At 39.6% G+C, this 16,306-nt stretch overlaps 1 protein-coding gene across 4 annotated transcripts in view; it reads right to left on the reverse strand.

Moving 5' to 3' along the window:
• Positions 1-16,306, reverse strand: part of RELN (reelin) — a 539,216-nt gene that overhangs the window by 27,312 nt on the left and 495,598 nt on the right. For all 4 annotated transcript variants that reach the window (XM_067042797.1, XM_059074483.2, XM_067042796.1 and 1 more), the window contains 6 exons: positions 14,158-14,298; positions 12,706-12,883; positions 9,713-9,906; positions 5,759-6,015; positions 2,124-2,278; positions 852-1,066 (listed from right to left, as the gene is read on the reverse strand). In XM_067042797.1, the coding sequence (XP_066898898.1) occupies positions 852-1,066; positions 2,124-2,278; positions 5,759-6,015; positions 9,713-9,906; positions 12,706-12,883; positions 14,158-14,298 (1,140 nt within the window). The remainder of the gene's footprint in view (positions 1-851; positions 1,067-2,123; positions 2,279-5,758; positions 6,016-9,712; positions 9,907-12,705; positions 12,884-14,157; positions 14,299-16,306) is intronic.

The following is a 16,306-nucleotide window of genomic DNA, read 5'->3' on the forward strand; positions in this document are numbered from 1 at the left end:
TTTGGAAATTTTTTGTAATTGCCTAAATTAACTTATCCACATACTTTAAAAAAAAACAGTTTAATCATCTTGGCTCACTACTGCTCCAGCTAATTACTTTTCACTGCAGGTGCAGAACATAATGCTTTTTTTTTTTTTTTTTTTTTTTTTTTTTTTTTTTTTTGCGATACGCGGGCCTCTCACTGCCGTGGCCTCCCCCATTGCGGGGCACAGGCTCCGGACGCGCAGGCCCAGCGGCCATGGCTCACGGGCCCAGCCGCTCCGCGGCACGTGGGATCCTCCCGGACCGGGGCACGAACCCGCGTCCCCTGCATCGGCAGGCGGACTCCCAACCACTGCGCCACCAGGGAAGCCCGAACATAATGCTTTGATAAGAAAAAAATGAAACCTACCTACAAACTACATGTGTACAAATAGCATGAAGAGTTAGGATTTGTACCTATAGCATGATGAGTTAGGTTTTGTTCTTGGTTCTGTCTATCATGAATTGACAAGGCAGTAATGTGGAAAGCGTATGATGTACAGTGGACCACAATTTACAAGGTCCATAAGGTAGCATACGTGCTTTCAACTGGCTCCAAGGCCATCACTATTGCTCTGTCCCCATTTTCAGACACTGAAGTATGGAAAATGGAAGGGCCTGTCAAGGCCTATCTTGACAAGTCTGAGGATTACAATTTGAGGTCTCCTTAAATTAGCTCATCATGGAGGTCACCAGTTAGAGAACCTTTAGAGTTAGGGAGGAAGAGAGCATTTTATCCACAATTACACAATACTTTCAGGCTGACCACAGTGTCCCTAAACCTACTTCTAGTGCTAAGAACTAGGCTTTATTTTAATTTTCTACTTACTTTCCGACTAAACTGTCAGGAAGTGGGTAGGTGATCCTTTTCCATCCTTTAGTTGGAAAGAATACAGATGGTTGAGAAACACTTCCAGAGCATTTTGGGTCTGCAGGTAAGCACTGAGGGACCAGATAATTCCAGCTCACACCAAAGTCAGTAGAGTACTGCACGTGAATTTGATTCTGGGTGACTTTTTCAGATACTTTACATCCAACAGAGATCTAACAAATGGAAATGCAAGATTATTAAGGTATTAAAACCATATTACATGTTTCTGCTCTAAAGACTTGGTAGCAAGAAAGTTGCTGATCATTTGACAGACAACCACATCTGTTCTGTATTTTCAGGTTCATTATTTGCTCTGCTGATAGATGGCGGAGTTGACATGGTTGCCCAAGGTGACAGATTATAGAAAGTGCCACATATATTGTGCAGGGAGTTTGGAGAGAAGCTGAAATCTGTGCTTCTGCCATGGCTGGCTGATTGCCTTGGTAGGCCTGGGCCTACTCTTACAAATTGTTGTTTGTTGTGCTAATGGTCTGGCACTTCTGTATGGCAGAATGCTCGACCAAGAAGGATTACTAACAGCTTTACCAAATTTACTGTTTTGTTATACAATTTATGACTCTCAGTAAATCACTTTCAACTGTAAGTAAGATGCAATGAAGTAATTACAGAAGGTACTTTCGACCCTAACCCTTTGTTGATGGAGATAGTCATAATGCAACATTTGTTGCTAATACAGTGGGATTGAGGTAGACAGAATAGATTGATTGAAATAAAATCTTGGCCAAAATTGATGTTGGCATTAATGCTAATCATACCTTTGTTTTCTATAATTTTCTTTCTCCAGAAACACTAAATGCTTTTGTAAAGAAAGTAGGTATAAAAAAAAGTAGGTATAACCGCAATAGCTTTAATCTTCTCTTAAAGGAAAAAAATTGCCTAAATCATATAATGATTTAAACTTAGGGAATTGAAATCAGTATCCTACATTTTATTTATCAATATTTTGCTCTATCAGTATTTAATCCCAGACAGAAACACATTTACTCTTATGTAAGTTTCATCTTGAAATAGTTCAAAAATAAAATACTTTTAATCATTAAGTTATATATAGTTGGGATGTATTGATATATTATCTTAATATTAAATTTCATTTTTCAAAGTATGTATTTAGTCAATAAAATATTGTATGATCGTTGTCTCCACAATTTTTTTCAATTTTATATTGCTGGTATATGGCTATTTATGTAATTGAGGTCATCACATTTTCACCTTGAATTGCATGATCCAGCCTTCAGTGGGGGTCAGGTCATGGGTCACTGCATACACTTCTCTTCCATCATGACTACCACAAATCATGACACCATCAGGGGAGTCACAGAATCTTTCTACTGTACAATCATCATGGAATAGCCAGTGCTCATTTACTTAAAAAAAGAAAAAAAAATTATGACAGATTTATGACAAAAATATTTTGAAACAAATTTTCACTTTAGGCAAAATCTAGAATTATTTTAAGTAGAAATCTCTCTTATTACATACCATCCATAGACAAAACACTAATGTAAGCACATCATTTTAGGAACATGGATACTGAGAGATTGCGATATATCAAGTATCCAATACTAGCTAAGTCTACCTTTAAAAAGAAAGAGTGTATTGTATGTGTTACAGATGAAAAGCAAAGGAAGATGTATACCCATTTCTTTTTCTGACAGGTGTTTAACTTTTTAGGCAGAATCTAAAGACGGAGGAAGATTTTTAGTAACATGATAGCCAAGTGAGTTAGCTATTTCTATTCAAATTTTGGCAGTACCTCCTGGGCAATTAAAAAAATTGTAATAGTAAAACTCATAGAACCAGAGAGTAGAATAGTGGAAGGGGGAAATGGGGACTTTTCAGTCAAAGGGCACAAAGTTTCAGTAATGCAAGATGAATAAGTTCAGATCTACTGTACAACATGGGGCCTATAGTTAACAATTCTGCATTTCATACTTAAAAATTTGCTAAGAGAGGTCTTAATGTTAAGTACTCTTACCACAACAGAAAAATCAATATTAAAAAAGAGGGGGGGCAGGAGGAAACTTTTGGAGGTGATTGATAAATTATGGCCTTTATTGTGGTGACGGTTTCATGGGTGAACACTTATTTCCAAACTCACCAAACTGTATACATTAAATATCTAAAGCCTTTTGTACATCAATTACACCTGAATAAAGTGATTTTTTTAAAAAAGCTTCTAGGTGTCTAAGGAAAATTTAAGCAGCAAGGTTATGATCTGATCAGTGCAGAATAATCCTATTGTCCCTCTCTCTCAAACACACGCACACACACACGTACGCGTGTGCACACATTCGTGTCCGTCACTACAGTTTCTTTTCCCTTTCGGAAGAGGTGTTTTTTTTTTTTTTTTTTTTAATACATTTATTTATTTAATTTATTTATTTTTGGCTGTGTTGGGTCTTTGCTGCTGGGCGCGGTCTTTCTCTAGTTGCGGCGAGCGGGGTCTACTCTCCGTTGCGGTGCATAGGCCTCTCATTGCAGTGGCTTCCCCTGCTGCGGAGCACAGGCTCTAGGCACGCGGGCTGCAGCAGGTGTGGCACGCGGGCTCTAGAGCGCAGGCTCAGTAGCCGTGGCGCATAGGCTTAGTTTCTCCGCGGCATGCGGGACCCTCCCGGACCAGGGCACGAACCCGTGTCCCCTGCATTGGCAGGCGGATTCCCAAGCACTGCGCCACCAGGGAAGCCCGGAAGAGGTGTTTTAACATAATGATTTTATCCCAGAAAGCTTAGAAATTAAACATATCTGTAAATTTCATCTAATTCATGATACACTTTGATTTCATGGGTCCAACGTTTCTCTGGCAGTTTCCTGGTTAGCTCCAGCATTCACAGTGAAGATGAATGGGTGCAACTGGAGGCTTGGGTTACTGTGCAAATCACAGAGTTGGTTGGCCTCAGAAGAGTCAGAGAGGAGACAAAACAATTTAAATGGAATTGAGCCTTCACTAGTGTTGTGTCTTTTTGACTTTGTCTGAGCATAACATATGTCTGTAGAACAAGCAGTTTACCTCCAGGACTCAAATGGCTACCACAATGCCATTATCTGTTAAGTTTTCATTCCATGGGATTTGCAGCTACATTTAGTCCTACAGCACAGATACAGGACTCAAGAATCAAAAGGCATAGAAATTTGAATTCCAGTAAGAATACCCTGAGTTTATTCTGGGGTACATATTTTATTTTATGCTAGAACTCTGCAATCCTGATGAAAAAGGGCTTACATTAATCAGCTAACACCAATCTCTTCCACAATATCATAAACTACTTGTATAAGTAGATATTACACTTTCTAGGAGCACTGTCTTTGCAAGACAAGCAGGAGCTTAATTGTACATCACGAATTAGTCTAAAGTAAAAATCACTATTTTAGGTACTTGAAAAATATGTATTTGCTTTTATTCATACAGAAGTTGTACTTAAATTATTTTCTGATCATAAACTCACTTATGTAAACCATTACATAGGGAAAAATAAATGAGTAATTTAGCAAAGTTCTGAATCAGATCTATGTAAGTCTTCTCAACAACCTTTTTGAAAGAGTAAGACTACTTGGTAGTGGTGGAGAACATTTTAAGCTTTTTCTATTTAAGAGGGTGATTTTTATTAAATATCTGCAGTTATACCACTGTGCCATGTGAAATACTAATAAATGAATTAATAAGAATAAATCTAAATAGTCAATGTTAAAATGATAAAAATTATAATGGAATACTATACAGCTATTAAAATTATATTTTCAAAGATACTTAAGGACAAGAGGAAATGGTAAGGATTTAATTCTAAATGAAAAGAGCAGGCTACAAATATGTATAATTTAAGATTATAATTTTGTTAGAAATACGATTATATAGAGGCATAGAAAAAAAGACTCTTAAGAAAAATATCAAAATATTGATGATGGTTATCCTCTGGGTGATTTTCATTTTCATCTTCATGATTTTCTGTATTTTCTTAATTTCACACTTTGAACATGTGTTGCTTTTAAAATAAAACACTAATAATTAAGTATTTTAAGTTATTAAAATTCCTCACATTTCAACTGTCTTCAGCATAGATTTCATTCCTCCAGAAGGTTCTTATCAGTCTTATTATTGTAAAATACAACCAGATTGTCCTTTCTATGCAAGAGGCTAGTGCAGAGTTGGATATGGCACAGTCCCACTGTCTGATGAATCTATAGTGGTATAGTATATCTATTCAATAGCACTTGCAGTGTCGATACGATATGTGTAATTAAATATCACTACTTCACCTGAAGATACCACATTTTATATAGTATAACCAAGTATGTGGCATGACAAAGCCATATCCTTAATATACGACACCACTTAAAAAAAGGTGACCACAATAGTGTCACGAAATGAAAAGAAGTCGTTAAATATAAGAACAACATGGAGAGATCCTTGACAGTTCACCAGGACACTGTGATACTCCTATCAGAAATGAAGAATAACAAGAATGACCCTGGACACTTCTGAAAACATGAAATACCATCACAAACGCGTCTGACATGCAGCAAAACAAAACACTTGTCCTTGGAGAATAAAACAAATGTCCAAAAAATGTTGGCTTTCTAACCAAAATAAAAAACAAGAAACGTAGAAATGAAAATTTTTAAAAAGAAAATTACCCTGTTAATTATTGAATGCTATTTATTAAAACAAAGTTGCTGGCTTGACCAAAAGAAAAGATTTAGTTACAATGTAAACCAGGAAGTTGAGAGAAGGAAAAGGGTGACACCCTTTTCACTGTTTCTGTACTTGAGAATCTGTAAAATGTTCCACATTCCATTTTTTTGGAAAAGACCCAAATGGATTTTTCATTTAGCATCAGTGAAGAATTTACCTGCAGTTTTGTCCTCCATAAACATGTCGAAAGCAATTCTTCCCACAGGGCCAGCGTCCGAGGGTGAACGCTCGTGCTGGGGCACTGGGGCGCTGCTGAAGGTGTCCAGCATGACGGTCCTCTGGTCGGCAGACCCTGAGATGAGGACGTTATCAATGGCCCAGTCGTTTTGGTCCAGGCCATCGTGTCTTGGCTGCCACCAGCGGAAACGAGTAGCAATCTCTTTAGCATCAGAGGGGAGAAGGATATTCACGAATCTGAAGAAAATGATGGTTGGGGTGTTGGGGGAAAGTCTTGTCAAATGTCTCATACGAGGAAGGGATGTGCAACCAGAGATAAGGTATTACATGTCACATGGAGGATGAGGAGAGGACGTTAGCTAAAATCGTTTGTAAAAACCACGATAAACTGTCTTAATTTTACGAAGTCTCACAAATCACTGAATTGGGGAAACAGAATGTGAACAAATTCAAGCATCCTGGATCTTGCTCTAACTGTCCCTGGGCAGGCCTGAGAGGGACCCTACAGTTTTCTGCTTGCCTAGAGACCCTCCAGATCAGTAGGCATAGGGTATATGCACTTTGGTAGACATAAACCAATACTGACTTTTTTCCTGCCACTCAGGGGTTGGTTTCATCTGTTTCCTTCCCCTGCCACCTTGATTTTATTCCACTCCCATGTGTACCAGAAATTTGCTTGGAATTTGGACACTAGATTGTGGCAGGACATTTGGGTTCTCAGCCTGAGAGTACCAGGATATATGTAATTACTTCATCAGTTGCCTGGTTTGACATCGACTTTATGCTTTATTGAAAACATTATACTTAGCAATGCTGAGCGAGAACCGTGGGCTAACACGCGGAGCAGGCTGCCCCTGACTCAATCACCAAAGACACATGGAAACACATGGCTCCACCCTCCAACATGAATCTTAACCAGCTACAAATGAGGTCGGAAATATCCCTTAATCACAATGATGCATTTAAACCCCAGGAAGATATCAAACCCCTTCGAAATGATATTCACAACTCATAAAGTCTGTTGGGGAAAATAATTTCCTGATGTTTACTCTCCCATAAAGTCTCATCTTTTTATCCATGCTAATCTACCTCCCTTTACATTCCAGTGCTGCCTCTGCGTGTTAGCACTGCAGTTCATCCTGGGAAGAGCCCTTAAGCTGAGGGCTTCAATATGACCCCTGGGTTTTCGTCTTTCACGTGGAAGAGGCTTTGTTATTTTAGTTTTGCCTACTATCTACTCCTTGCCTACTATGCTATCTCCTTGTTGATTTTATGTTCCCTTCTTCTTCTCTCTTTGATGTCTTCCTTGAAGTATAATGGACCAGAAGAGTAGGAAGTATTCCAGATGAGGGGCAATCAGAATCCATTTAAGGCTAGGATGTTATTAGTTGGATATCCAGTACTTGGATTTTAAATACTTTTAAAAAAATTTATTTATTTATTTATTTAATTTGGCTGCTCTGGGTCTTAGTCACAGCATGCAGAATCTTTAGTTGCAGCATGTGGACTCTTAGTTGTGGCATGTGGGATCTAGTTCCCTGACCAGGGATCGAACCTGGGCTCCCTGCATTGGGAGTGCAGATTCTTAGCCACTGGACCACCAGCGAAGTCCCTTAAATACTTTTTTTGATTATGTCCATCATTTTGTGCACCCTTTGGGCCATGATGACTCAGTGGATCTTGGTCTTAGGGAAGGGAAGTGTAGATTGTGAATCCCAGACCCTCAGCTGTGTAGTAACGGGCAGTTTGGAGACCATGAGTCTTTAGGTAAATCATCTTTTCCAATGTTCATTTCCTCATGCATCTCAGTTTTGAAGCTCACCTGTGCCCCTCCTTTCCCTCTTTTTCTGTATGCTCACCTTGTAAGAACTTTCTATAATTTTTCTCCTTTGAATTGGCATGTTTAATTAACATTTTAAAATGTATTAAATAACATCGGAAATCTATCCATTCCTGGAGGGACACACAATCACACTTCTTTATCCAGAGCAACAATCTTTTATCTTCATTTCTCTTTCCTGATAAATCCTTGACCACCTTTTAAAAACCTTTGGAGTGGAAATTTATCCAAGGCTGCTGAAAAGTATAAATAAGTTATGACCACTGTTACTACCTTGGTGAATTTGTTTCTCCTTCAGAGAACTAAAGTGGTTTAGACAGTTATGCTTTTACCCTACAGAAACATAACTTCCTTCTCCCTGTATATTATGCTGTTAAAGTGTTCAGGAACTCGTATGTGAGAGTCATTATAACTTTCTCCACAAACAGTTTACTTGCCTTACCTACTATCTCCTACTAATAGGTGAGCACATTTTTTTCCACTATTACACTGTGTACCACTTAGTTTCTATCTGGAATCCTTTATTGGCATCCAACTTTAACGCAAGTGCAGTATTTAAAACTTTTGCTTATGGCAGAGACTGCTGGCATTTCCTCAATTGCCATATTCCCCATTCTCCCTTCATATTAGGAGCCTATCTTTTTAGCGAGGCAAATAATCACCCAGAATAAAGACACCATGTCCAGACTGCCTTGCATCTGGGTGTGTCTCTGTGACTAAGTTCTGGCTATGAGAATGTGAAAGGAAGTGTGGACAACTGTTAGGAAGTGTCCTTGAAGAGAAACAGCACACTGATCTTGCCCCATCCTCCTGCCTGCAGGCTGGAATGTGGGTCCTCTCAGACCATGAGATGCAAGTCAAGCGTTGAGTGTGGCAGAAGTACCAGGTAGAAGGAACCTGGGTCTCTGGTCCTGGTAGAGCCCCTGTAGCAGCTCTGGGTTACTTCCTTCTGGATCTAACTTACATAAGAGAGGAAAAAAACACCTTTTAAGTTATTTTAGGTTTTCTGTAATTCACAGCTGAACATATTCTTCACTGATACGTTGAATTTAAATGATCATTTACAAGATTCTTGATTGTTTTTATTTTACATAATTTTTAGCTTGTACCTGGTTTGCCATGCACTGAGATTATCTATGTTTCTCCTTTTATTTATTCTGTTTCTTGACTGGGCTGCAATCACTCCTCTCCTCCCCTCCTTTCTCCTCCTCTCCCCTCCACTCTGCTCTCCTCAAACCTTCTCTCCTTCTCTCTTTCTCTCCTATATCACCTGCCTCTTCCCTATTCTCCTCCTCCTACTTTAATAAATATGCTCTTTTCCTTTTTAACAACTTTTGGACTTTTCTAATCAGCCACAATTGTTTTTTGCCCTTCAAGAGTATATTCTTAAAAATGACCCAGACATTGTGTTTCTTCAGGGTTTTTTTTTTTTTTTTTTGCGGTACGCGGGCCTCTCACTGCTGTGGCCTCTCCCGTTGCGGAGCACAGGCTCCGGACGCGCAGGCTCAGCGGCCATGGCTCACGGGCCCGGCCGCTCCGCCGCATGTGGGATCTTCCCGGACCGGGGCACGAACCCGTGTCCCATGCATCGGCAGGAGGACCCTCAACCACTGCGCCACCAGGGAAGCCCTCTTCAGGGTTTTTCAATAAGGAATTTAAAAATAGACTCTAGGCTTCTTAAGGATATTTACATTTTGTGTTTATTTTCTAGTCCCCAATTCTTTAAAATGGAGTGAACACTATATAAACAAACAAATAAATTACTCTTCTGTTTCCACTTTCCCAAAATGCTGTTGAATTATCATATATTCATTAATTTATATGAGTTTTTACAGTGGGTCTATTCATTATTGGCATTGTGATTGTGTATTTTATCTTATTTGCGGATTCACAAACTCGTTTTTTTTGAAATAAAAACCCCAAACCAGCTGTTTATCTAGCTCAGAAACCTTGTCTTCGTGTTAGTCTCAGAGGCATCCTCTACTGGTGAGTGTGGTCCAGGTCCCCTGTGGTCCCTGTGATGGATTGCTGGCAGGCCTTACCAAGCATCTTTGCTCAACATACTAGTTATAAGAGATAAAATAGAATACAAACCCAGGTTTACTGTACTGGTCATAGAAGATTTCCATTAGCAGGTTCCAGGTAATGCCTCCATTGACAGAATATTCCAAGAGAACACCTTGGTTACGGTTGTTTGGTGTGATCAGGCATCCATACATGAAGTAAAATTGGATAAACTCAGAATTAGTGAGGTTTAGATCCACTGTGACCAAAAGCCGACTGCAACCCTAAGGAAAAGAAGCAGAATGCAACAATATGGTGACAAGGAATCGTCATTACAGGTTCTAGGTATGCTCTGGCTTCCATCCTTTCTTTTGCAATACAAGTCACACAGTATTGCAATAATGTTTTTCTTATCTCTCCTATTATACTAACTCCTAGTATGGTCTTTAGCACACAGTAGGTACACAGCAAATATATGCTGAACTTTGAAATTTCAGTATTAGAATTTACTTACAAAAGGCAATGTATTCTAAAGAGATTCTCTTTTATTTTCTTCTAATAGGAGAGCTGAAATTAAAGTAACTATACTATATTTTTATTATTTCTAGCTATTTATAGGTATCTTTTAGATTTTTAAAAAGGTATCAGCTATTAACAAAATAGTACACTGAGATGACTATTTTAATATGAAATTAAAAAATGATGTCCAAAAATGTAATACAACTTAATTATAATTAGCGATATTAGTTGTAAGCTTTTTAAACTTTTATAGTTGATTTTAATGTTTTCTATATTAATTCATTAACATAGTCATTTCTTAGTTGAACCTATGAAGAAAACTAGGCCTCTTAGAGTTCCATCTAAGCTAGGAGGAGTACTGTGAACACTGCATTCTTTTTTTTTCTAACATCTTTATTGGAGTATAATTGCTTTACAATAGTGTGTTAGTTTCTGCTTTATAACAAAATGAATCAGCTATACATATACATATATCCCCATATCTTCTCCCTCTTGCATCTCCCTCCCTCCCACCCTCCCTATCCCACCCCTCTAGGTGGTCACAAAGCACAGAGCTGATCTCCCTGTGCTATGTGGCTGCTTCCCACCAGCTGTCTATTTTACATTTGGTAGTGTATATATGTCCATGGCACTCTCTCACTTCGTCCCAGCTTACCCTTCCCCCTCCCCATATCCTCAAGTCCATTCTCTAGTAGGTCTGTGTCTTTATTCCCGTCTAGCCCCTAGGTTCTTCATGATCTTTTTTTTCCCTTAGATTCCATATATGTGTGTTAGCATACGGTATTTCTTTTTCTCTTTCTGACTTACTTCACTCTGTATGACAGACTCTAGGTCCATCCACCTCACTACAAATAACTCAATTTCATTTATTTTATGGCTGAGTAATAAAATATTCCATTGTATATATGTGCCACATCTTCTTTATCCATTCATCTGTCGATGGACACTTAGGTTGCTTCCATGTCCTGGCTATTGTAAATAGAGCTGCAATGAACATTGTGGTACAGGACTCTTTTTGAATTCTGTTTTTTTCAGGGTATATGCCCAGTAGTGGGATTGCTGGGTCATATAGTAGTTCTATTTTTAGTTTTTTAAGGAACCTCCATACTGTTCTCCATAGTGGCTGTATCAATTTACATTCCCACCAACAGTGCAAGAGGGTTCCCTTTTCTCCACACCCTCTCCAGCATTTATTGTTTCTAGATTTTTTTTTTTTTTTGTGGTACACGGGCCTCTCACTGTTGCGGCCTCTCCCATTGCGGAGCACAGGCTCTGGACGCGCAGGCTCAGCGGCCATGGCGCTCGGGCCCAGCCGCTCCGCAGCATGTGGGATCTTCTCGGACCAGGGCACGAACCCGTGTCCCTTGCATCGGCAGGCGGACTCTCAACCACTGTGCCACCAGGGAAGCCCAGTTTCTAGATTTTTTGATGATGGCCATTCTGACCGGTGTGAGATGATATCTCATTGTAGTTTTGATTTGCATTTCTCTAATGATTAATGATGTTGAGCATTCTTTCATGAAACACTGCATTCTTAATCACTGTTGATGATTATAAAAATCCAACATAATGAATGTCCTCTTGCTACTCTTGGGCTAAAATACTAGTATATTTCATTGGCACAAACGTAAACTCTAAAGTAGGACGTGGTAAGGCAGTAAAGAACTGATAGTGAATTTGTAATTTTTAAAAATTAAATTGCCTGGAAAGGGTATTTAATTATAGTATTGGAGAAATTCTACTTTTAAACAAGTCATCTTTGGCAGCAATGCATAATGACTATAAAATTTCTCAAAGTAATTTTCTAACATTGCTGCTATCATTCACAAAATAATCTGCTATAAATACATGTCTAGTAATTACTAACAATTACGCTTTCTTGGATAATTTACATAAGGGATTAATTATTGTTAATAAATTCAGGAAACTGAAGCTCATTTTCCAGATCTTTGGCTCCCTAAATCTCAAATCTGTTGCAAGCTCGGGAATTTTCAATTAGAGTATCATTCGGGTGGAAGACCCTCACACATTGGGCAAGCTCTCTATCCCAGGGTGGAAATTCATTTAAGTCCTTTTTAAATGTGTACTTAAATATGACTGTGCTGACACTACCCTACATAATTAAATTGTCTCAACTGATTTGTGATAGGAAAGTGTTGAAAATAATTAGCATTTTCTGATTTGTAGAAAGTTGTGAGTTCACATCAGGGTTGTGCATTTAGAGTGTCTAACTCTGCATCTTTTTATTTTATTTATTTATTTTTTTGGCTGTACACGGGCCTCTCACTTCTGTGGCCTCTCCTGTTGCAGAGCAAAGGCTCCGGACTCGCAGGCTCAGCGGCCATGGCTCACGGGCCCAGCCGCTCCGCGGCATGTGGGATCTTCCCGGACCGGGGCACGAACCCGTGTCCCCTGCATCGGCAGGTGGACTCTCAACCACTGTGCCACCAGGGAAGCCCCTAACTCTGCATCTTGATTTGCCAATTAAACTTCAAAAGAGACTCGACTTTTTGGGGGGGAACTCAGAGGATGCAGAAGTGAATAAACAGCAGCCAAACACTAACCCCACTGAAATGGAGAGCCATTCCCGAAGCCACAGCTCCACACACAGTACTTAATTTCCCTCCATTCACAGTCAGCCAGTTCTGGTTGGATGGGGCCCGATTGAAGTTGTCTTTGAGTTGGGTCGGAAGGGAGGTCTGGGGCTCATCGCAGTACAGGCCACCCCACTGCTCGTCACAGCTGGGAGTGGAGAAAGAGAAAAGAAAAGTCAACATCAAAGCCCCTGCAAGTGTTCTCTCAAATTAGCAAAGCCAACTCCTTTTCCTAGTCCAAGATGATGAAAGGTTAGTTATCTTCACAGAGCTTGCTGGAATTCACCTGCTCTCCTTAACAGTGCTTTAGGTTAGAAATAAGCTGTGAATTAACTGCCTTTAGGCTTTCCTAAAGTAGTGACTTCGGCTTACAGGTGGAGAGAGAAGCAATTTGAAAGAATTTACTAAAGCCCTGTCCCTGCATGACACAGCTCTGGATGGCTGATAAGTAATTGCAGCTACCAAAGTAAACTTGTTGGTCCTAATAATTTATGAAACTGGTCTTTTTAATAGAGGCTTTGAGCCAATCAGGAATCCAAGAGGCCATGTTCCCAATAGCAGAGGGTACTTTGGATGGCATCTGCCATCTTTGACCACAGAAGTGAATTCCCTGTTCAATGTTGGAGGAAATATGAATATAGGACTGGGAGGCTCCAGGATCTCAGAGGTCATGCTGGATATGTGCTAGAATCATTAATCAAAGGAAAGACTCACCAGGTGTACAGGGATTAGTGGAGAAGGAACTGAATTCTCTATCAGCATTTTCATTCATAGTACCCCATCGAACAGCAGAGTCTTTGAAAATAAAGCACAGAGCCCCGTAGTACACAACACACACACACACACACACACACACACACACACACACACTCTCTCTCTCTCTCTCTCTCTCTCTCTCTCTCTCTCTCTCTCTTTAGATCCTTCCAAAGATACTAAGGCTCTCTGAGTAAAATTGTAGGTCTCTCCATCAAATACACCTGGCAAATTGATCACGCATTTATATACTTCCTTATGCAAATACCACAGGAATACCATTCAAACCACAAGTAAGGCATATCGCTACATACATTCAGACCTAAGTGAGAAAAATACTTATGATGTGTTATTTTCAGTCAGAACATACTGAACTCCTGAACTTCTTCTAATGTCTTTTTCAAGGCTCAGGTGTATCACAGAAACATAGAAGAAAATAAAACAAGTCAATTATAACTCAGCCTTCTCCCTACAAGATAGCTATTGTTCCGTGCCTAATCTCCAAGCAAGAACAAAGATAACCATAAACTCCATAGTTAGCTCAAGGTCAGATTTCAGGAAAAATGTATCAGTATAACCTAAGGCAGCTTGGAAGTGATTAAAAAACCAGTTTCAGAAAAATCTCCTGGCCGGAATGTGAGTCAGGAACTAGAAAAAAAGCCTACTTACACACAGTTTCCTTGGATACACCTTCCATGGCCACTGCACATATCTGGGCAGCCATCCCCGATATAGACATTATCTATTGCCCACGTCTGCTGCTTGTCAAAAGGAGCTGGTTGATGCCAACGGAAACGAGTGGCTTGGGACCTTTGAAGAAAAAGAGAATTATAATGAAGGATGTGGTGGACAAGAGAACGTGTTCTGGTACGTTTGAACAAGTGCATGGAGGAGTGTTACACAAATGCACGTACATCCTCACTTGTGTTCTGAAAAACGTATTCATTATGGCCAATTCTTTGCCAAACTTTGATTAAGAAAACCAAACCAAACCAAACTGAACTGCAACAGCTTGAGAATATACTGTGTTGGCCGAAAAGTTCATTTGTTTTTTCCGTTAAGATGGCTCTGGGGCCGTTTAGTTGTCTTTAACTTCATTTGAAACAATTTTGTTGGGTTGTACTGTGACAGCTGTCGTATCAGCGTGGCAGAAGGCAGTGGAACAAAACGGTGACTGCGTTGTTCAGTAAAGTTCTTGGTGAAAATTAAAAAAATGTGTCTTTTATTTTTACTTAAAAGCTGAAGGAAATTTTTGGCCAACCCAATATTTTAGGCCAATGAGCTTTCTGAGCCTTGTAAAAACAGACTAAAACAGATACTAAAACTAATGCTAAAATCAGTAGCCTCATGGGACCAGTGAGCCCTGAATTTTGTGTGGAAATCATTGTGGAGGGACAACAGGGCTGCTGCCAAGTTGTATTTGCATTTTAGGAAAAGATATTTGTCCTTGACCAGCCATAACCCTCCTGCAATTGAGTCGGGGAGAGGATTTCAACTCCTGCGTGCTCCCTAAGGCCAGACACTTTTGTACAGGAGGCACACTGGTCAGCATTTATGGGGAATTCTCACAATGAGAGCCTTAGGAAGACTGGGGGTATATATCAGAAGGATCAGTGAAACCCTAGATAAGATAATTGGACAGAGAAGAGAGAGGATAGTAAGACCAGACTTACTTTATATTGATTTAAATGCAATGTAAATAAAACCCAAACAGAGACTCTCCCATTCTGGAGAATATATATTTGCTCATTTGTGCAAGACTCTCTCTTAGGGGAGAGTCTTGTTCATAAGGACAAATAAACTTATGTGTTTAGGGACACTAGATGGCAGTAAAATCCAAACAATGCCTGAGGCTCAAGTGAGCTTGAACATTCAAAGACCTTGGAGGAAATAATTAGCCAAAGCAACTCTTGTTTTATGGATTTATATACTTTTCTCATTAAGAGATATGCTAACCACTTGACTGAAAGATACCTGTTTTAGGCAGGACCAAAGGACAAATAACAGCAAGGATTTAAAATTTTCCAACTGAACACATTTATATTAAGTTTAGAAAATAGAAAAGAAACAAAAGAACTCAAATCTTCACTCTGAAAATAAATCGTTCAGTTTGATATTTGTTTACTGAGCATCTATGCACTCATTTCTCCATAACCTGTCTTGCTCGCCAGCTCCCATCTGTTCGTCTCAGCAGAGAAACGTCTACCTAATACCCTCCTGTCACTTCCTATTGCATTTAACTTCAATCCCAAGCTCCTCCTTGGCCCACAAGGCTCTGCCAGAGCTGAGCCCTCTCCTCTAGTCCCTCAGCCCCACTTCTGGAGCCCTGCTCTTTCTCTCAGCTCCTGAAGCTTCTCAAACTCTTTCCTGCCTTCGGCTGGCATGTTTTTCCTTTCTGCCTGGTTAACCTCTGTGTGTCCTTCAGGTCTCAGAGGAAATGTTAGGTCCTCATAAAGAAATATTCCTTCAGATCCCTTTAAAAACTACATTTCTTCCATAGCAAATGGTTCTTTTCCTTTCATAGTATTTATCACAACTGTAGTCATATATTTATTTGCATATGTATTTCTTAAATGTCTGTCTCTTCCTCAGAAAAGTTGTAAGGGAGCAGGGTTAATCTCTTTTTGTTTAACATTATACACTAGGTGGACAGCACCTAGCCCTTAGTAGGTGCTCTAAGGTGCAGGGAGCTGGTATCCTCAGAGTTAGTAAATATGAAGACGCCCCCGCTGTGGTGTGTAACTCAGTGCTCTGCTCATCAGTTCATTTTTAATGACTAAGTTTATTAATAGCTATGCCTGTTACATGAAGCAACATC

The sequence above is a fragment of the Kogia breviceps genome, chromosome 9 (genome assembly GCF_026419965.1).
Source record: "Kogia breviceps isolate mKogBre1 chromosome 9, mKogBre1 haplotype 1, whole genome shotgun sequence".
NCBI classification, from domain to species: Eukaryota; Metazoa; Chordata; class Mammalia; order Artiodactyla; family Physeteridae; genus Kogia; species Kogia breviceps.